Source organism: Ixodes scapularis, unplaced genomic scaffold (assembly GCF_016920785.2).
Source record: "Ixodes scapularis isolate PalLabHiFi unplaced genomic scaffold, ASM1692078v2 PGA_scaffold1__304_contigs__length_218370807, whole genome shotgun sequence".
Taxonomy (NCBI): Eukaryota; Metazoa; Arthropoda; class Arachnida; order Ixodida; family Ixodidae; genus Ixodes; species Ixodes scapularis.
The window spans coordinates 95946049-95968733 of record NW_024609846.1 but is presented as its reverse complement, the minus strand read 5'-3'; the positions used below and the strand labels follow the sequence as shown (position 1 = coordinate 95968733).

Sequence of the window (22685 nt, the reverse complement as noted above, 5' to 3'; positions counted from 1 at the left end):
AAGAACGTAGACAGAGATTTTTTCTTTTTTAAAAAAATATTGATTAGTCGATTGAAAAACGTATCATTACAAAATCTCCTGGATTATTTTACAAGTTCATAGACGGAGCAAAAAAAATAAATAAATAAATAAATACTGAAGCGAGAAAAATTAAGGAACCAAACGAGCTTTGCAGAAATTAGTGCCCCCAAAGGAGCAGGTTAACCTTAGCACAATCCGAGCAAAAAAACAGCAAAAGCAACGACGCGGACGTGACTTCAAAGGCATACGCCACAACACATCCCTTCCCCCATCGCCCTTCTTAGCTGGAGATGCCTGAGTGATGAGTTGTGGCTCGATGAAGTTCGATGCAGCTCGCAGTCAAAACAACAGGGTCCGCGCTTTCAAAACAGTCACGAAATGTGGGCGCTGCATGAACCAACATGCCCGACAGACCGGCCGGCGCCAACCCGGCTGCTCGCAACATCCGGCCTTGTTCAGAAAACCGATCCCTCCAATGGAAGTCCAAATTTATTAAGTTGTCGGGAAGAAAAAAATAATAATAGTAAGTTTTTCGGCTGACAGGGGAATTCAGTCGTTCACACTCGGCCAAGCCAAGTGCGCATTCGCAGCATAAACAATGTCGCCGAGGACGCGGCGGGCGCTAGACCGAGAAAGGCGTCCCAGTCGCGTAATTAAGAGTGCTACGCGAAAGGGACATCGTAGGAACCCTTAGGGATGGCAATGACACCGAAAGCGGGGCTGGAAACCCGTCCAGTTTGGTCTGAACTCGAGCACCATGCGGCCCGAAAAAATGCCGTCCGCACTAGCTTCCGCTGCGACCGCTCTGACGGCGGGGGGGGGGGGGAAATCGCGTTGCGTTAATTTGAGGATATTCTGGAATACGTACCCTCCTGCCAAGAGGTGTATTATGGCATCGTAATGAGACATCCCATCCAGAACAACACATCAAGACGGGGGGAAACACAACCGCACACTTCGACGAACCTCCAACGAGAGCACCGAAAATAACACTACATCGCAGGAACACAACCACAAACACACTACTGATTTACCGATCATTTGCCGAGCACGTGTCCACTACGACGCGATTGGTTCTCGGGTGGCACGTGACCAACTGTTTACCAGTGCGCCCGCCCAGAACATGCGTTTTATGTGTGTGTGTTTTTTTTCTCCACTTCCCTCGAGTCTTTGGTGCGATGTAAATGCATGCGCGTATTTTCACTTGAATTTCTTTTTACGAGAGAGAAACTTTACTCATGTTGGAGCGCAAAGTATTTGTTGGAGCTCTCCCAAATGGCGCACAACTGAACGCGTCGCCGTCGACGCGGCACCGCTTTCAACGCTAGTCGACGCCTCACGCAAGCAGGCTGGAGGCTAGAGCATTAAGCGTCGTGACGTCATTTTTGCGCGTCGTATCGACGCGTTGATTTTTCACTATGCCCACTACGCACGCTGCTGTTCTTAGCGATTTGTCGGATTCGGCGTGGCTGGCGCCTTGGCGCTACCAGCGCAAGCGCCTGTAGCCGAAAGCGCTGGAGCCACTACCGCCACTACTGCCACTACCGCCACTAGCGATTTCGCCGCTTTTTTTGCAGCTGCTTGCGGCGTCGCAGGCATTTCGTGTTTGTGCGTAAATTGTTGGAGTCATCCGTTCCTCGTATCGTGCTCGTATCTCTCTCAGGACGGCAATCCAAAGGGGACTGTGCATCTCTTCTTGGTTACCCGCGGGCTGATTATGCGGCCCTGGGAGGGATTGCTCTAGGACGACAAGTTTGACCGGCGATTCCATTCCTGCCAAGATGGTGTTTCTAGTGCCTTGGATCATGAAGTTTCTGTCTCGGCACCGGTTCTTGCTGGCATCCTTTATCGCTGTCTGGATCATTGGGATGGCAATCACAAGTGAGAAACCGCAGTGATAAGAGCTAGTCACTGGCGCTACTGCTCGCTCTTTGTCGCAGACGCGAAAGTGTTGTTTGTGCATCTCATCGATTTAGGAGCGGGACGCGGTCCTGCGGCAATAAAATGTCAGTGCCTCCGCAAATACTGGCACGCAATCTCGAAGAGTTGAACTTTAAGTTTAGTGTAAACGGCACTAAACTAGCTTGTGCAATGGGAAATAGCATGTGTGTTCTATGCACTCGGAGAACTGCGCGCAAAGAAAGCTGATAACAGAACCCCCTGTAAAGTTATATTGTAATACCAAAATCTAATGAACAAATTTAAAGGTAAAAGAGTGATAATAAAGGCGTCCTGTAATTGACAATACGATGCATACTCTACTAGCTAAATTCTAGAGGTGTGTTGCAAAAATTATTGTAATACCAAAATCTAATGGACAAAAAAAAAAAGTACAACTACATAGTGAAGTTGAAAATAAACCCAAAAAACTAAGCATACTCTGTTAGCTAAATTCTAGATGCATGCGGTAAAGCTATTGTAATATTACCGAAATCTAACGACTAGAGAAGCATAATGGCACGGTGAAAGTGACAAAATGAGTCATACTTTAATTGTTAGCTAAATTGTAGGCGTGTGCTTATCATTGCATTTTCTTCGGTTGCAGGTTCAAATTTTAGGCACCGTAAGTTGTTTGGAGTGAAAGAGCTGACACGTTCTTGACCTGCATTGATCTCTAGTGTTGCTCTCTTGGTGCACAGTGTCCCTCATAGGACGCACAGACGACGTGAAGGCCAAGTACCCAGACACCACGGCAGTCCAGTTCAACGCCCTCCGCAAGGGCATGGACACTTCCAACAGCCTTACCAGGGCGAAAGCCATGAAGTACTGCAACCCCTACAACAGCATATCCCTGTGGCAAGAAGGTACAGAGAAAGAAGTGTTCCGACTTTTGGGAGGGGAGGGGGGTGAATTTGCCAGGCCTCATATTTTATCTCTCAGGTTCCACACACTTGCGTTTGGCTAAGATGACTGCACTGCAGACGGTTTTTAAGTCAATCACAACTGCTTGTGACCGGCTGCGCTACAGCCCGTTTTTAAGCCGCTTGAGACTGCTTACAACCGGCTGCACTTGACTGCAATCGACTGCTCTACAACTAATATTTAAGCCACTTATGACCGCTTTTAACCTTCTGTGCTTCTTTGCAGCCGTTCGTAAGCAGTCACAAGCGGCTTGGAAACCCATTGTAGCACAGCTGGTAGTAGTCAAACGCAATTGTGTGAACCAGTCTTCAGGCCCGCTTCAGATGGGGCAGCTTTTCCCAGCATCTTGACGTTGCGACACCAGCAACACGGGCCTCCCACATTCACATGCAGCAACCACGAACACTCGCATTGCTAGGTTTTGCCTTCATCGTCGACATTGTAATCTTCTTGTACTGTTTAAACACACAGTTAGGCATTACTAACATGCTTTTATTACTTTAAAGTGCTTTGAGAATACCAACCGATCTCCCTGGAACCATTTATAGTCACTGACAGGATGAGAATGACAAGGAGTTATTTCAATAGTATCCCGCACCTTCCCCTAAGCTATGAGGAACTACAGTGTTCCCAACTAGGGTCGTACTGTCTGTTCTATCTCGGGCATGCTTGCTGTAACAATCTTATGATGACGGTGATTCTCTAGTGAATGTTCTTCTTCATGACCCGCTGGTGAGCGAGCAAACTGTGGCATCTCTCTCGATTGCCACGGAGGGACTTCCGCAACCACAGAAGAGATAGAGACAGCATGCCTGGAAAGGGGGTCTTTAATGTGAGCTGAACTGCCAAAAATCAGTGAGTGGGTGTGGCAAGCTCTAAGAAACCCTTAATTGTGATACTATAATTTGGAAATGATCAATGAAAACTGTTACCTTGTAGGGTGAGGCAACAGCTGATCCAATAAGTTCTGATAGAACTGTAACAGTTCTCTTGTATATAAGAGAAAACCACCAGCTGTACCAGTTGTTTTTAATGTATATGAAGGGGTCATGAGAGTTTTTTTGTTTTTTTCACTTTGGCTAACACATGGTCAGAATAAGCACATTTTTAAAACGTAAAACAGTTGTCAACTTTTGCTTGCACGTGCAGGCTTTTTTTTGTGTGCAAAAAGTGCACTTATGAGGCTGACTGTCACTTCCCTTCTCTACTATCTATTTTTTTTTCCCTCACTGGGGGGTTCATGCCCCTTAAGAAAAGTTTCACGGAAAGGATTATCTTTTCTTAAAGAACAAACTGCATAATGGGGCTTGCTCGAGGTTAAGACACAAAGGGTTTGCTAGCTTCAGAATAACCAAGCAAGAAGTAGAAACAAACAAAGAATGCTGCAGCCTCTTTGTAACACAAGACAATGTATGAAGGATAATTGCACACGGGAAAGGAAAATCATCTGGCTTCTGTCTGCCGACTTCCATTTCATGTTCCCTTCCAAGGATTTCAAACGTCTTATTTGTGTACGTCGAGATTCAACCATGCGTTCGCTACTGTGAAGGTAGCCAAACTATCCTCTTCTTTTCCTCTGCTTAACACATTGTGATTGCTACGGGTGCGAGACTGGAAGCTACCTGCTCTTGCCGCTAGCGTTCCTCATTTGGCATCTCTGTAGTGGCGATCCTGTGGCCCGCTTTGGCCGCATGAACGCATGCGAAGCACATCACGATTCATAGGGGGCGTTGATGGAAAAAAAGCACGTGCCCTCCCCAGAAACGTGGCCATGGTGTCGCCTCTGGGACCAGGGTTTGAGGCGAATAGTTGCTGTCATTCTTTTAGCCGTATCAGGAGATTAGTTAGTTTTGATCTGTCCTGTCATAGAAAATATAAGTTTTTACTTGCTTCAAATTTGGCCCAGCATAATTTATCTTTGCAATTGTAGTAGCTCTACGATTGAGCCAGTGGATAGCCCTTTGGGGAAATGATTTGAGTGTACCATGTCCAGTCATCAGTTTTTGCGGTACACTCCTTTTACTTTGTAGGTATGCTGCGCGTAGCAATAGGCTGCAGCAAAAATCATTGCAGCGAGCAAGTACTGGGCGAGTGCTGATGTCTGGTTCTTCCACGAGGCCCCAGAATTGAAAGGCTTGGAGAACGACATCCCTCAATAATGCAAATACTGAGAGAATATTGGTTTGGGAAGTTACGTTTACCTAATGGAGCTCTGCCCGTAGTCTTTCACCAGAGATGTCCGAGCGAATGATACCCGTAACGGGGATACACACTTCGTGCAAGCGCAGCAATCACCTCGCTGTTTAAACTTAGTTCGCAATCATGTTTGCGACTCTCAGATTAGTGAACAATACTGGGCTGTCAAACTTGAACGTATACCTTTCGTTATTTATTGGCAAAATTGACCACTTCGGCTACGCACGTAAATGGTGTTTGCAAAACTGTGGTGTAACTTTGAAATTGGTCAATTACTTAGCACCCTTGCGGTGTGGGTCCCATGTAGCGCTTCATCTCGGAAAGAAGCAAGCAAGCCTGCTGACACCGGTGGCAGTAGTTTTGGCCTGTGCCGTATGCTTTGCAAAGTTTAGACGGAAAGGGGGGGCCTTCGTTGAAACGGATGTTCGACGAAGGAATTACCATTTGCCAAAATGTTCGGTCGAATGGTGTTCACTAAGGCCTCATTCATACAACCGGCGCCTCTCCCATCTTGTCACCGTCACAAGAGCACGCCGGGGCAGGGACGCGACGGCAGGGTGTCCGAACAGGCCGCGCAAGCAAAGCGACAGAGGCCGCGACGGCAGGATTGAATTGGATCGAATTGCTTATTTATTCAACGTAAATTACAAAATAAAGAGATAATTGTGCCTGAACAGTAGTGCGCACATTTCTTTTTTTGTAAATTAAGGGTTTGCGTCTGCTATTAGCAATTCCCGCCGCAAAGGAACAAGAAAAACAACACAACAAGCGTTGGCTCACTGTTGGCAATCGAATGATATAAAATTTTCCAAACTTAGCGAAACTTTTCTATTTTGTGATTCGTTGGTTTTCGATGGGAGCGGGACGCCGTCATCCGCCGGGACGCTGGTGCCATAAAGCACCTCCCCATGTCGCCCGGCACCCGGCGCGGCACAGCTTTCCGGCGAAAACCGGGCCGAAAATCCTCTCCCCTGACGGGAACGCCCCTCGCGACGGTGACGGGATGGGAGAAACGCCGGCTGTGTGAATGAGGCCTAAGACTGTGTGGACCTGCAATTTGAAATGGTTTTAGGGACAGTTCTGCAGGAAATCTGAATCTCGTCCGAGAATGCAGAATAGCCTATAGCTTGTTTCACATTATGCATGAGCAACGCCGAAGCTGCAAGTCCGAGCATGTTGCCCCGAACGGTGCTTGCACTGCGTAAGTGTACGTGCTTGTCTGGGGCACTGAAAGCCCGGAGCTTGCTCTTGTAGCCTCTGCTACGCGCACACTTAAAGCGAAACGAGGTATAGAGCCAACTTCTCTTTTGATACAAATGCATACCAGTCTACAGCTAAGCTAAAAATGGAAGTGCCTCAATTCAGAGACAGTTTTGTCGAGTGACTCGTTCATCTTGTTTTGGGGCCCTTAATTGGGGTCTCATCAGAAGTGGGGCTCAACATTTAATTGATCTGAATTGTGCTTCCCGGCATACGTGCAGTGCGTGGCTAGCAACGACAGTTCAACAAAGAATGTCCAATAGTGATCCCACGGGTGCTTCATGATATGCAGTTTTTTGCATCACACTTTGCTCTTGGAATGTTAAAGCACAGAACATCCATCATTGTGCGATACCTAACCACTGTGGGGGGATCTCTGTTATCTTGACTCATGGTGCTTTGCACGGGAATGTGGGGACCTGCAAGCTCCACAAAGTAAACTCGGCTGTTCATTTCTTTAAAGGCAATGATGCTATTAGCAGCCGAATGGCAAGGATGCAACACGTTGAATCGGGGCAATGCAAATAATTCTACCCAATGCTATCACCAACATGACCATTGGTACTCGCAACATAACTTCAAAGCCGTACTGTCAATCAAGGTTTTCAAGAACGTTGAGAGACAGCAGTGCTATTCCGCCTTCCTTCGGCTTTTTCCTTGTTGCTTGTGGAGCATGCTAGCACAATTGTGAAGCCTTTAGGTGGGCCGGACGCTTGAAGGTTTCGTGTAACATTTTAAGGTCAGCATGCCCGGAGGACTGTCAGTGAAGACTAGAGTCCTTTTTGAGGAAGTGTTTGGACACATTTTCTCAGTCCCCAAAGCTATGAGTGTATGCTTGCCAGACTTTTAGCACAGAGTGCGTTTTATAATAATAATAATAATAATAATCCTTTATTTGTATAATGCCCCAGAACAACCTATTGGTTACAGTGTGGTGGCACTTAAAAAGTTTAAAAAGAGAAAAAAAAGAACACCTAAAACAGTACACAATCTCAAGCCCCCCCCGACTTATGCTCTCGAAATTAAAACATTTCATAATCATAAACCAAAAATATGCATATCAAGTAGTCGTTTGAACGCAGCAAAATTTAAAAATATGTCTACATGAGTCGGAAATTCATTTAAACAAATTTGCATTCTAGCCAAAGGGGACGGTCTCGTTTGGATAGATATATAAAACACGCTTGAGTTTCTAACGACTCGGGCCGGTACATGAAAGTTCAAAGACGACACAAGATTGCTATCAATTTGGCCGTGAACCACTTTGTATAAAAATATAATGTCACGAGCTATCCTTCTTTTTGAAAGGTTCTGGAGTGAAAGTTCTCTAAGAAGGTATTCATAATCAAAATAACATTTTCTATCAAAATATCTATCGTAAACAAGGCATATAAATCGCTTCTGAACTCTTTCTATCCGTGCAGCGTCGGTCATTGTTAGCGAATTCCACACTGAACTACAAAACTCAAGTTTAACTCGTAAAAGGGAACAAAACAATCGAACTACGCACATTATATTTGAAAAATCATGCGTCAAACGTGATATCATCCCCATTGTTCTAAAGGCAGAAGCAACAATTTGTGTAACATGATATGAAAAGGTAAGATTACTATCGAAATAAACACCCAGGTCACAAACTTGTTCCACACGTTCAATAGTGGAATTGCCGATAAAATATTGATGTAAAATTCTTTCGCGTTTTCTGCACATAGATAGCACTTTTGTTTTATCTGGATTGACCAGCAAAAAGTTACATGAGCACCAGTTTGAGATGCGTGATACATCTTCTTGCAAAAGAGCACAATCATCTTCCGAATGGATACTAAGATAAAGCTTAATATCGTCCGCAAATAAGAGCAGTTTCGCATTTTGTATGCACAATTCTATATCACTGATGAATATAAGAAAAAGTACCGGCCCCAAATTCGATCCCTGAGGGACTCCCGAAGTTGGAGTAAATACATCTGAGAAACTATTCAACATTCTTATTCTACTCTTTCTATCCGACAGATAACTACAAAATAAGTTTAAAAGAGACGACGAAACGCCGTATAAAGAGAGCTTATACAAGAGTAAGTCATGATTAACCTTATCGAAGGCTTTTGATAAGTCAAAATACACAATATCAACTTGCCCACGTGTAAGAACAAATGGGACAGAATAATCAAGGAGAGAACAAAGGTTCGTTTCTACTGAACGCCCTTTTATAAATCCATGCTGAACGGTGCTTAGTTTTCGACAAAAGTAAAAAGAAAGACGGGCGTGTAAAACTATCTCAAAAACCTTTGAAAAAGAACACAACAAAGACACGGGGCGGTAGTTATCTACCCTAGACGCTTCACCGGCTTTGTGTATTGGCACTATCACTGACCTTTTCCAAAGACATGGGAAAACACCATTTCTCAGCGATAGGTTAAATATGTGCATAAGTAAAGGGGCAAACAAATCAGCGCATCCTTTAATAATAAAGTTAGGTATTGTATCATCTCCCGCTGACTTCTTCGGTTTTAATTTTTGAATTGCCTCTAAAATATCATTTATGTCGACCTCACTAAATGTGAAATTGTCGTTCCAAGCTGTAGCGCAGATTGAAGACTTGCTTTTGAATTCTTCCTTGGAATAGCATTCACGAAAGTAAGTTTGGAATAAATTAGCTACTTTTTCAGGGTTTGTAACATAGTCCGTATCAGTACGTAAATAAATATTTCTTGCAGACTCTTTCGTGTGCTGCCTGACGAATCGTCAGAATTTATCAGGCTCACGGTAGAGACTATTTTCTACCGATTTTTTATAAATGAATTTGTCGTGTTTAAACAGTTTCTTTACAAGTGCTCTGTAAACACTGAACTTTATGTACCCTAACTCAATGCCGGTTCTTTTAAACAATTTATGATAGTGTTCTTTTTTACGCATGTAGTGTTTCAGCTCCCTTGAGAACCAGAACTGGTATTTAGAGGGCTTAGACAATCGCTTTGGAATGAACGCATCGATTGCATTTTTCACTATCTTCGTCAAGGATTCAGTCGCAGAATCTACACAGTTATCATGAAGAACCGTTGACCAGTTATTATCACGAAGGAACGTATATAAACCTAAATAATCACCCTTATGATAGTCATATCTGGTTAAATTTTGTCTGTCACGAGACCTCACCGGCAAAGAAAAACATACGATGAAGGGCGGGTGAAAAACGTCAGGTTTCACAAGAGTATCGCTAACTGGCATGACACTGTCTGTAGGGCAGTTTGAAAGAAAAAGATCAAGAACATTCCCGGCCGTGTTCGTGAACTGATTATGCTGAGTTAGACCATTAAAATTAATGAAATCTACTAGACGTGACACTTTTACCACCGTTTGATTATTTCCACTACTGCTTATGCCGGTCGACCAGTTCACTCCTGGTAGATTAAAATCGTCGTACATATGTACTTTAAATTTCGAAAAATCAATTTGCTGTTCAAGCTTCTGTAAATGGTTTACGAACACACTCGAATCCGAGAGCGGAGGAAAATAATAGTTTCCGACGAGGTAATTAAACCCATCGCGTGTTAATAATTCAACCCATACGCACTCTGCATAGGTTTCCAAATCTACCCTTCTGCATGATTTAATGTTATCCCGCACGGCTGTCAACACCCCCCCGCCAAATTTCTTCCCGGTTGCACCGTAATCCCTGTCCCTTCGATAAACACTGTATGATGTTGGAAAGTAACTGGTGCTGGAAATTTCTTTCAATAGCCAAGTTTCAGTTAAACAGAACATGTCAAAATTAGTGGAAACAATAGTTGACATACAGTCATCTGCTTTCGTCCTCAAACCGCGAGTGTTCTGATAATAGCATTTAATCTGTTGTTTAGTCATCAGTACTATTTGGTAGTGACGTTCGCGTCATATCAAGCTTTCCAAAAAACTGGTGAAAGATACACCCCTCGGGCCAAATGTCTGGGTTATTAATGGTTTCAAAAAGGTCTTGTTCGACCGAAACATGAAAAGAAGAGTAGGAGGGAAATTTTGTTTTCAGCTTCGTGCAGCTAACAGTTTTCCCCCGTAGGACAGGTTCAAGAAGCGAATTAACAACCTCAACTGTTGTCTCGGGGCCAAATCTAGTTACAAACAACGCCTTTTGAAAAGGGGGACGAAGCACAATGGTCACCTTGGATGATTTCGACGTTCCAACTGAAGGCTTCTTTCGTCGTCTTGGTCCCACTGTAGTGTAGCCTTCGTCGTCGGTCATTAATGGCATAGAAGTCTGTTGAAGATATTTCACACTACACAGGCACGGTCTTCGTCGTTTCCTTTGCTGTCAGAACTTTGCTTCGTCGACACAGGATCCATGCTGGCGACGTCCCGAGTTGAGCCTTCCCCATTCTGTCTCAAATTCGTTATTTTGTGTGCGACCTGATTCCGTCCCGATGATGCGGCAGCGCTGTAGCTCAAGCTCGGTTGATTCAGGTCAGGCCCTAGCTTGGAAAGTTGCTTCCGTAACTCGGTGACTTCGGAACGTAGATGGTTATTATCCGCTTTTAGGCATTTCATTTCGGCGATAAGCACGTCTAACTTGACGTTTATCTTTTGCAGTAAAGATTCCTGGTACTTCGGCGAGCATGAGGTGTTTAACTTCAGGGTGGTTTCACTGGCTGATTCGCTGTCCGTTTCAGACCCCGACACGTCTGACGTTTCTTCACGATTAGGCTTATCGTCACTGCGGTTCCGCCGGATGCAGGCGTTGCATTTGTACAAGCTTTTTCCTGAGGCCATGAAAATGTTATACTCCTCAAGGCCTACTCTAATACAATCGCAGTGGAATTTTGCCTTGCATCCACCCGAACATCCTCCCGAACATTTTATCAGCCAATTTTCATGGAGGCCTTTAACTGTAACGGCTGGCTGTAAAAGCCAAATGTAATGAAAAGCCAACACCGAAAGAGTTACACACATAGAGAACCACATAAAAAGACTTCAGGCCCTGGCAGGATTTGAACTCAACCACCTTGAGATTTGTGAGCCATGTGCTTTGCCGACTGAGCTATCCGGGGTCAGTGGTTGCTAGCACGCAAAAACAAACCCATTGGCATGGTGCGTAAAAGTTCGTTTGCGCACTTTGCAGCCTTCCCTGTTGTGCTGCGCCATTTTACGGTGTGTGTCAGAAATAGGAGCAAATCTTCGGTAGACGGTGCCATTCAGATGCCCTTCCCTTCCTCCACCGTGGCCGTGGTGAAGCAGACGGTGGCAGAACGTGTGCGAGCTTATCGGGGACGTAAGAAACGGGAGCAGCATCAGGGGGAGCCTTTACCAGGGGACCCGCAGACGAACGCCGACAAGTGGAGGGCCTATCATACATTCCGTGCTTACCAGTCTTTGTCAGCATGATCAAGCTTGTGTAAATTTTTAATGTGATTGCGTTAAGGAGCTTGTGTCTCTGAAAATCCAGTGTCGGTGGCGTGACGGAAAAATCCTATTTGGTCGATGGGGTCATGACGTCACAGCCACATGACTGCGCGGGAATTAAAGGTCGTCGCATGTCTCAAATGATTTCACTTTATAAAGCAATACATTTCCCTTAAAGAAAAAATTTGAAGAATTTTTAGCGGGATTCAAACCCACGACGCTTTGGTTGCGAGCCAGACATGCTACTGACTAGGCCATGCAAGGCACGCTTGCACAGCGAATGAGAAGGCGATGCGAACGGGGCTTGATAACGCTATCGCGTTCCACTCTTAAAAGACAAACCTTAAGTGTCCTCCAAGTTTTTGTATGAATGAACCAGGATTTTTAAGATAGTGGAATTATGTCTGTACTCATTCTCACTACTTGTTCACAGCATAATCAAAGGTACGGGGGCGGGAGCATAAACTAAGCAGTTAGAAAAAAGAGAAAGGAGGAATGCTCCTCTTATTCAGACCCTCCTTTGTGTATCTCAGATGTTGCCTTTGTTCCCCTCGGAGATTACCCTGTCGCTCAGTTTCATACGAAAGCGGCTTTTCTCTCTCTCCCGCCCGTGGCTTCCACAGCACTGTGCGAAGCTAGTGAGATAGAAATAGGGAAAAACTTTATCTTGAAGACAACTTTCGGAGGCAACGCTGTTAAAGTTATGCAGGCACATTCCCTTCTTTCTTCGAGCTCCCACCGAAAGTTGTCCCCAGGTCTTGTGATCAAGAGATATGCGGCTATAACAGACTCAGCATTAATAGATCTTTCGCTAAATTACCCAGGCATCAAAGAGAATGTTGGGAATGTAGGTGCACACAATGCACGTGCTTGCCTTCGCTATACAAAGGATTCAAAGTAAATAACCAAATTAAAGTGTCCGCAGAACGCGCACGGGATGTGTCATTTGTTCTAGGTTTTTGCTTTTGAACAGTTAGAACTGAAGATGCCAGCACGCGCAGCCAGTGTTGTACACGTTCCTCAAAAAAAGGAACGAAAGCTCGTTCCTCGTTCCTTCTGATTTTTGGAACGCGTTCCCGTTACAAGTTCCATCTGTGAGAAAGGAACTCGTTCCCATTACAGTTGAAAAAAATGGAATGTTTCGTTACATATACGTTACTTTTGTATTTTTCTAATGACCATACTTGGTTAGATCAAGCAAAGCTTTTTTTTTTTTTATCTATCCCATCAAATGGGAATTTATATATCGACATGGAAGGGCACCAGGAGAAGAAAACAAGCGGAATCAGGGTTTTATTTGTTCATATATTCAAGTTTAAAAATCTCAGCTTTTAGTCAGATTCATGTTTGTGGTGAACGATTCAGACGAGCCAAATGTACTGTTACCCCACATTGCACAAGCGTTTTACAACAGCCTCACACGTTTCAATCTAACAAAGTCCCTTGTTCAAACTTAACAGCAGTTGCTCCTCGATGTTGCTGTCCTCAAGACGAGCAAGTGAAGGAGAGGGTATGCTTTTGGAAGGTCAGTCTTGAAAACTACAAGTAGTTCTTTGTGAAGGTTGGGTTCGTTGTTCAGTTTGAAGGTGGGGGACAAAGGGAGAAGGAATATAGGTTAATTTCTGTGTATCGTTTTAGTCACCAATGTTCGGGATACAAAAATTCGTTCGATATATAGTAACCTGTGATTTTTTTGTAACTGTAGGTCTCTTTATGAAAGTTCATAAATGGCTGTAGTCGGCCTTAGATGTCTGGGTGTATGTGGATTTGTGGAAGCAAATAACGTAGCTAAGTTTGAAACGCCCCTCTTTGTGTCTTTTCGTGCGACTAAACGTTTTGCTTTTTGTACCGCAGTCTCAAGCACTCAAAAAAAAAAAAAGAAAAATTGATGCTCACTAATTTTCCAGCAACCGACTGTTACTAAGCGAGGACCAAACAATATAAATCCTAAGATAAGTAGCCAAAACATGAACGAGTTAAAAACAATATTTTCGGAAAGATATAGCTTTTATACCTTTAAAATTTCCCTCGTAAAAATAGAATGAAAATGACCCCACTAAACATAAAAAAAGGAACGCCGTTACTCTTTCCGTTCCAGTAAAAATGTAACGCGTTCCCGTTCCAGTTCCAGCGATGCAAAATGGAACGGCGGCGTTCCTTCGTTCCTCCTAAAAGGAACGCCGTTCCTTGGAACGCCGTTCCGTACAACACTGCGCGCAGCAGATGTACCTACATTTCTGGCATTCTTTTTGATTCTTGGGTAATTCAGCGAAAGCTCTATTGACTTTACCGTCCCTTCAGTTAAAGGAAAACCATAGCCCGGGCAAAGTCAGACACTGCATAGATCAGAAGTCGGCAGCAAGATAAATGTGTCTCTTTCTGGAATGCTCCTTCCAGTAAACGGCGAAAAGTTGCCTTTTTAAGTCTGCTGACATTCTCGTTTCAGAGCTGTTATAATGGCGTCGCTACCCTCGAGGCCGTTTTGATTCTTGTCGGGATAGTCACTGGCAGGATGAGAAGGGCAGGGAGGAGTTTCAATTGTTCCTCCTCAAGCACATGCAGCCAAAACGAAAGGTAACAAGCGCGTGCTGGAGGCAGGGGCGTTCGAAAGAGGTGCCTTGCCATTCTCAGCTTGTTGGTGACTATTGATGACCTTGCAAGAAAAGAATCCCCCTTCCTTCCCGTTCCAGGCAAGGTGACACGCGGCAACATGAGCCTCGTGGCCGTCGCCATCTTGGTGCGGCACGGAGAGCGGATGCCCCTGCGCCACATCCGCCACCAGCATCTGCTCGGCTGCCGTCAGCCGCCCCCCGTCCCTGTCGGACCCCGGACCTTGGAGACTCCTCTCCAGGGCTTCGTCTCTTTGGTGAACAAGCACCCCACCCTGCCCTTCAAGAATATCTTTGCGACCATCTCGACCCACCCGAACCAGAGCACCTGCGCGGAGGGACACCTCACCTGGGACGGAGTCTTGCAGCACGTCAACATGGGGGCCTCCTTGCGCCAGGCCTACCACACCGATCCCTGGAATCTCCTGTCCAAGGACTGGGAGCCGCATGCAGTCAAGCTGTACAGCACTGTCCTCTCGCGCACCTACCAGAGCGCACTGGCATTCCTCCACGGCTTCCTCCCGTCGTTCGCCCCGGAGAAGCTCCACCTGGTCCCCTCAAGAGACATCAACTTCTGCCTGGGGGCCCACTGCGCCTGCCCGCGGCTCAAGGTCTACGAGCGGATGCTGGCACGCAAGACACGCCTCATGCTCAAGAACCACCCAGCGGTCTCGCAGCTGCTGGAGACGCTAGGCGAGGTGTTGAGCCCCGTGGGGAATGCGACAGACTTCCAGAACCCCCGGGTGGTCATGGACGGCCTCATGGGCTTCGTTTGCCAGCGCAAGCCACTGCCATGCACGGATGACGGGCAGCGCCGCTGTGCCACGATGGAGTACGTGGGCAACATCCTCTCGTATGTTGACTGGGAAGGCAAGCAGCTCTCGCACGACCTCTCGTTCCGGAGGAGCAGCGTGCTGAAGGCGTACAACCTGCTGGCGCGCGTGCACAAGGGACTGCGCGACGCGCTCGACGGCACATCCAGGGTCAAGTTCCTCTTCTTCTCAGGCCACGACGTGAACTTGATTCCGGTGGCCTCGACGCTCGGCTTCGACGACGGCGTCATCCCGCCGTATGCATCGAGGATAGTTTTCGAGGCGTACAGTGACGGCCAACGGGGCCGCTTTGTGAGGATCCTCTACAACGGGAAGGACGTGACGCGGCACACGCATTTCTGCAAGGGCATTGTGCCGGCACCTGGAGCCGACGCCGGGCTTTGTCCCTTTGGGAACCTGACGACCTTTGTGACGAAGGACGTGTTCAAGATATTTGCGGCTCAGAGTTATGCGGCGGCGTGCGGGCTGGAAGGCACGCGGCCCACGACCTCCGTCTCGTCCGACGTGGCCCTCTGAGGAGAGCATCGTGCTGGAAAGACCCATTCTACGCCGCAGGCCACGTGTCGGCTACGGCCCTTAAGCTGGAAATGCCCGGCGATGCTCGGGGGAATCGGCTGCATTGTTCAAAGAAGTGGTTGAGCCAAATACTGTTCTTTGGCGTTGCCCCGAGGATTTTGGAACAATATTTTTAGGTCTCGTTGAGTGATTCGTCCATGGAGATTGTCGACTAAATGGATTATGCTTAGGTGCAAGAGAGCTGAAGTGAGTATGAGCTTGCTTATCACTGCTCAGATACTGCTATGGTTGTTGCGAGGAATCACACTTGCTCTAAATGTTTTAGGAGTATTTTCAGGGGCGCAACCCGTCACCTCTGCAGTCGACCTCTGCTGATATTAGGAATGAGAAATATTGTTGGGGGCGTGGGTATGAAATGACTGCTCGCGTTGTGTGCCCGAAACGCTTGATGCTGCTGCACGATCGCAAGAACACACATACACTCATAGATTGTTCAGTTGTAGGACTTGACAGTCTACCTCCTTCAGGCCAGGTAGAAGCTGGGGAATTGTAATGCAGCCGTGTTTTGTTGGTAACCATTGTAATAGACCCAAGCCAGGCGACTTCCTGGCTGCGTTTAAGATTCGGGTGCACCATACATGGTTGTTGACATCATCTGCCAACAGACACCTATTCTCTTTGTTATGGTTCTCAATTACGTGCACGTGTCAATCACTAGTGGCATGAGCATGTTTGTACAGATCATACAAACATTCAAATAGATATCTGTGATATATTGTAAAACTTCTCTTGTACATATTACTCCATTGCTTTGTATGTTCTCTCTGAAGGGACAAGGTTCTAGGACATCTATATTTGCAAAGATGCAACTCCAAAATTTTTTTTTTTTTATTTTCGTTTGTGCATTGGGAGATATGTGCATAACATTGAGGCTCTTGCTTTTGGGAGACCTCCACTGTGTTCCTATAGTGTTTGGTTTAAAAATCTTAAAAATGTCACCAAACTTATACAAATCTATGTTTCAGACACAGTTATTTTTTTGTTATATTTTGCAATGTGTTTATTGCTGTCTACTGCTAGTCAGATTAATTTCAAAATGTCCAAAAATAAGTCGAGCTTTATTTTTTCTTTATAATGTGGGCATATATAGATTGTGCAGCGACATTTATAGGAATCTCTGCAGAGTGTATAAGCATACAAGCATAATTTTTGGCACCTTGAGTGCTGACATAATTGAAGATTGGATCTATGTAGTTATGCTTACACCTCCCCCCATAACGTACTGAAAAGTCTTCTGCGAATTGGTGGGATCAGTTGTCATGCTCATAAATACTTTTTATGTAGATTGAATTGTAGGCCTGCACAAAGAGGCCGATTTATTTTACTTTCTGGTTGGGCAGAGCTATTTGTCGGCTTGAAGTGTTTTGATTTTGTCACTGTTTGCAGTGATATAAGTACCCAACATCTTGCCATAGGCACATGTGCTCCCTTAACAGACAGTCATGAAGTAAGCTGAATTTTTTTCGTACATACACCGTCTCATATTAGATTGTCCACCATTTTCTCTTTCCTCATCACCTTTCATCTTAACCGAAGTGAACATTGGACTGTCACCTCTTGGTTGTGGGACTAGTTTGAGCTAGGAAGACGCTGTCAACATGCGAAGGTTGTGTTACTTTCGTCTCCTGCCTTGCATATATCTCTTCCACCTACAGTTCTTAAAATGTGGGAAACTTCCATTCAAATAAAGGAACTGGGTTGTGTTGTGTATTCAACAGAGGGAATAATGATGCGAAGTGCCCCGCATAGCGGCGTAATGAAGTGCCATTTCGAAGTAGAAGTTTGTATTCATCTAGTTTTATTTCCAACACATGAAATCATTAAAGAAAAAAAAAAAAAAAGCGAACAGTGGGGTGGGAAAGCAAAGTGCAGTGACAATGGAAATAAAACATATTCAACAGTTCTGCTACACCATCTGTTTACTGACAACAGCCGGTTTCTAGAGCCTTTTGCGCTTCATGTCCCGGACCCCAGAGGCATTGGCTGGCCACAACTGCAGTGCCTGCAGTGCACTACATTGATTACACAGCATATACAGAGAGTGACACTGTTAGCATAAAAAAGAGAATGCCAGTATTTCTTTGCACAACTGGAAAGTTATAATCCAAATTAATAGTTTAATGGAATCTGCATATAGAATTTGGTGTTCAGCACTTAATATGCATATTCGTGAGATGAAAATTGCACTGATCTCGTGTTCGTGTTTACTGTGACATGCACTGTGCATACATCTGTGTGTTTTCTGATAAATGCTGGACACCAGAAACTCTGACCGCAAAGTTTGGATCACAACTTTTTTTTTTTTTTTTTTTTTTTTTTGAGAAATGGTTTAACTTTCGAGAGTTTGCTGCTGAGATTATAACCGGTAAGGGCCTTTTCACATGACTCAACACTTTGGGGAGCGTGCGGGGTACGTCGCACGATGATCATCAACATCATTGGCGTTGGAAAGGGGGAGCGGCGGTGACACATTTGCAGTGTTGCGCATGCAATTTAGCGAATAAAGTATGACAATGTGCAACATTCTCGAATGACCTAGGGGGGAGCTGAACGGATATCGTGTTTGTGCCCCTATGAAGGAACATTTTCAATGGATGGTTTCATTCTCTACTCGTTTAGATGTGTCCATGGTGTAGCATAGTTGTTCTATAGTCCTCAGAGTTGTACCTGGTTTGCGTTCACGCGACACATACATTTCCAATCTTTTTTTTTTTTTTGTTTTGTTTAGGATTTAACGCATTTATATGGAATGTGAAACATTAATAAAAGGAAATCATTCATCTTCTACTGGCGTTTCTTAGTCGCTTACTTTCGAGCATGCACCAATCCACCGTTTTGGAAACAACTGGCGCCACCTGGCGGAAAACGGGGTTCGAGGATTCTCGTGATGAAACTGCGCGGATTAGGAAGGAGTGAAGAAGCGTCTTGAACGATTTTGGGTGCAAAACGATAAGCCATAATATGTATGCAAAAAAGAGGCTTTCGGGGAGCCCAATACAATGGAGTCGGTAGGTGCTTGCTTCCTTATTCGAGGGAGTCCCTGCGATCGCTCGAGCACTTGCTCACATATTTTCATACCAGAAACTCCTGCACCGGTAATTTCCGAAAACGGCCCATTCGCCTGTCAAGGTGCCAGGCTTTGAAGATCACCTGGGTCGTGCTAGTAGGGCGCAGTAGTATGGCCTGCAGTATGAGTTGGAGCACTGCCAGAGAAACATTGCTGTTCGGCTCGTGCTTGTCATCGTTTTTTTTGGTAAAACACCAAATAGTTTATTTGGTGTTTTACACAAGTTGGTGGCTGAGTTTGTTAGTGTACCGCAGCTTGTTTGAAGTACGTGGCGCGATAGCTCGCGCTGCAGAACCCGGGAACCCTGGGTTCAGTCTTCACCCCGGCTCATTTCGATCTCGGTGAGTGTTGTACCGGCGTGCGGTCGTGTATTACCACCGCATGATGCACGTTAAAGACCCCATGCTAACAGTGGTACTGCACTTGCTAAATTACTCATATGCAGCGGAGACACCAGACGGCCATTTGGGCTGACTGACTTACTGCTGTTCATGAACATAAGCCCAGCACAATTTTACTAGTATTCGTTGGTTTGATAGCTTATTCACGTGGGTATTTCGCTGGTACGCAGGGATTTTACCGTCGCGACTTCACACGGTAACTGAGAACACGGGGCTGGATTCATTGTTCGCCTCGGGTCCGAAATGACCGAACGAAAATCGCAAAGAAGGAGTTTGCTTTGCCGCAGTGGCTTGGAGTGATGCGAGAAAGCTAGCTTTGGCGAAGCTCTGGAAGCCTTAAAAGTTAAGAACGGTAAAACGGTTCTAATAAGGTATAAAGTGATGTAATGTGATGTGGTGTCACGTGAGTAATGTGACGTGGTGTCACGTGACGTCACGATATCCCGTGACGTTACGCCATCACATAAGTTCATTGTGTTAGATGGTGTCACGCAACGAGACGCTGTCACATGCCAAAATGGTGTCACGTTACGTCATGATGAATATGGTAACATTGTTTATTTACATGAAAAGGGATACACTCATGCTTTCTTGACTAGTCATCCGAGCCGGAGGAAAATGGGGCGGAGCATGAGGGGAAGGTAAACGAAAACGGGGAAAAGATGGGCGACTATACTACATTGAGTGAGATTCACGTGACGTTATGACGTCATGTGGCATCATGGTATCACGTGACATCATGGTATCACATGACGTCATGATGTCACGTGATGACACAGTCCTTCGTGACGGTTATCTCAGAGAATTTTGCTGATAAAGCACATTCTGTTTTAAATCATTACAAATTTGGGGAAAGTTGTAACGTATAATTATGGTGCCTAGAACGCGTCTCCGACTGGTATGTTTAGCGTCTTATGCTGCCCATACATCAAAAGTGGTCCCGAGGTGGCAACAAATGACATCACAGAAACCGGGCCCCGGGGTGTCATGCTATCGGATGTCGCGATCCTGGCGGTTGGTCGTAGAAATGCTTGCGAAAAGCACGAGCGAACGCAAGTGTTGCTGTCGTCATGGCGTCTCTACTTCTGGCTGCAGAAGCTTCTGTGAACTTACACCAGAGAGCGACCTGCTGCAGAACAGGCGTCTGCTACATCTACCACTGCTGCTGGAATACCGCCAGGATCGCGACCGGCGACGGCATGGCACTTTCATGACGTCACCAGGCTGAAATGGAGGGATTACTTTTCTGAGTAGTTGAGTATTTTGCAATTAATATTTATTTCGGTAATTGGTAGCTTACTTTAATTACTTTTTCCGAGTAACTTCTACTCAAATTGCGAATTATTTTCTAATTTAGTGGTAGGTTTACTTATCATATATTCCTGAACTAAAAGAGATACGATGTTGGAAGATCAGCTGATACTTGTAAAGGGGGGAAGCATGCTAAAAGGTATGTTTGGGCTAGTTGGTTAATGAGCACCTTGATTTAAAGCAGCGCGACAAGACAAGGACAAAGCGTGTGGCGTAGGCAGCGGGGGGTGGTGGTTTAGAGGGTACTACTACAACTACTATACTCTGTTTTACCTTATGTTGCACAGCAGCGAAGGCTAGAAGCGCGAGCTCATAGCGTTGGCAGCTGCCCTTAATGCACAAGAGTTGTGCGCCGAAGTGTGCCCCAGAGCAAGGAGCTCGCGCCTGTAGCCTTTCCTGCGGTACATCATAAGGTGAAACAGAGTATACAATCGTTTTTGTTGTTGTTTTTTTTTGTATTTTTTTTTAGTGCGCAGTTTTAATGGCGCACTTACACTGGCGGTTGAGCTGCATTTGTGAAGCGGTTGCGGATGCGGTTCGCGAGCGACCCCGTTAAAACACAACGAGAGATGGTTGGCGGTTTCTCAGCGATCACGCGTGATCTTTCCAGACTTGCGTTTGGCAACCTTTTTTTACAATCCAAAATCCACTCTAATCCATCAAAGCCAAAATTTCGCTATCTCTGAAGATTTTCTTTTGGATGTTCGCACGTATCACAAGTTCAAGCAGCAAAAAAAAAAAAAAAAAGAGACAAGGACTTACAAAGCCCGCCATGCGATTCCCTCATTCATTCATTCATCTTTATTATACTTCGTTTCAGCTTCAGTCCAGACGCAGCCGATGCTACAAGCGCGAGTATGTGGCCCAGAACAGTGCTTGCGCTGCACGAGCGCGCGTGCTTGGCAGGGATGCTGAAAGCCCGGAGCTCGCGCTTGTAGCTTTGGCTGCGTCTGGACCGAAGCTGAAACGAAGTATAGCGGAACTTGGGGTACTCTGAATGGCTCGCAGGGCTAGGCAGATAGGCGGGGGCCCGTAAGCTTGAGCGTCTGCTAGCCAGCCACCCAGAGCAAGCAGAGCAACGACAGTCTACTAAGAATAGGCGGGGGCCCTTGACTTCGCCCACAAGCAAAGCCCAGCTAGGCGCTTCTTGCTGACTCAGAAGAGGATGCCTCCGACCAGTGGCGTACACAGGGGGGGGGGGGGGGGGGCCGAGAGAACATACCTGCTCGTATGTTCTCTCACAGAAAGATCCACCCTGAGCTAACCCGAGTGGCCTGGAGACCTTGGCTCATTCTTTCCTTCGCTTCTCACCACCCTTCTAGTTTCTCCTCCTGATATTTTTTTTCTTCACCCCTCTTCCAAAAAAACACTGCAGTGAACGTTAATTTTCATAACAAATGTTTTCGTGAGTTGAAACATGTGTCCTTCAGTACTTTACCGTCGCGTTAAAACGGAAACTACTTAGACCAGAGGATTTTTGCCGAAGGATGCTGCACCCGGCAGCACTGCGGTTAGATACCCAGGTGCGCAGCCTTGACTTATCGTTCCGCCCAGCAGCAGTCTTCTTTACTTTTTTGTCGATTTCTTCTGGGGTAAGGGCTCACTCGCAGATTAACGGTCTCCGTTTCCTCTAGGATATACTTGACGATGTTTCAAGTTCAATAAAAACGAAGTGGGGATGGTTTTGCTTTCTTTCTTCCGGCGTCACCCCGATTTTGTTCCAACCAAAACGCCCCCCCCCCCAAAAAAAAAAAAACAAAAAAAAAAAACACGCACTAAATTTGCGCTCTACCCAAGTCATCAGGGGGGGCCAGGGCCCCCCTGGACCCCCCCCCCCCCCCCCCCCCCGTGTGCACGCCTAGGCGCGTGACCTATACAACCATTAAAGTGACACAACAATTTTCTCGTCAATTATCGTCACCAATTTCCTATAATGAATTCAGTGCATTATAAGACTTTGAAGATAAAGCTCTCTGCCTATTTTTTTTTTTTTTTTTTGTCTCCAGTGCCCATATTGTTTATTGCGTTCTTTTTGTTCAAGTACGTCTTCCAAACCCTTTTCCTAACCTCGTATTCCCCGCTGTTTTACCATTTTGCATTTTCTGCTGCTATTTCGTTTGTTCTCTCACCACTTTCCTTTGTAATGCCTCTGACCCTGAAC

The 22685-nt window shown here is 45.7% G+C and overlaps 2 protein-coding genes across 2 annotated transcripts in view; one reads left to right on the top strand and one right to left on the bottom strand.

Annotated features, from left to right (window-relative positions):
- Positions 1-1093, bottom strand: part of LOC8036625 (solute carrier family 25 member 36-A) — a 57886-nt gene extending 56793 nt beyond the window's left edge. The window contains exon 1 of the mRNA XM_029974760.4: positions 890-1093. Within this exon, the coding sequence (XP_029830620.1) occupies positions 890-930 (41 nt within the window). The 5' untranslated portion in view covers positions 931-1093. The remainder of the gene's footprint in view (positions 1-889) is intronic.
- A 384-nt stretch (positions 1094-1477) lies between these two features.
- Positions 1478-17562, top strand: LOC8036626 (2-phosphoxylose phosphatase 1). The gene is made up of 3 exons (XM_002403033.4): positions 1478-1902; positions 2661-2825; positions 14418-17562. Exons 1-3 carry the CDS (start codon positions 1803-1805, stop codon positions 15683-15685), a joined length of 1533 nt encoding a protein of 510 aa, XP_002403077.2. The 5' UTR covers positions 1478-1802; the 3' UTR covers positions 15686-17562.
- Positions 17563-22685: the final 5123 nt, after the last annotated feature.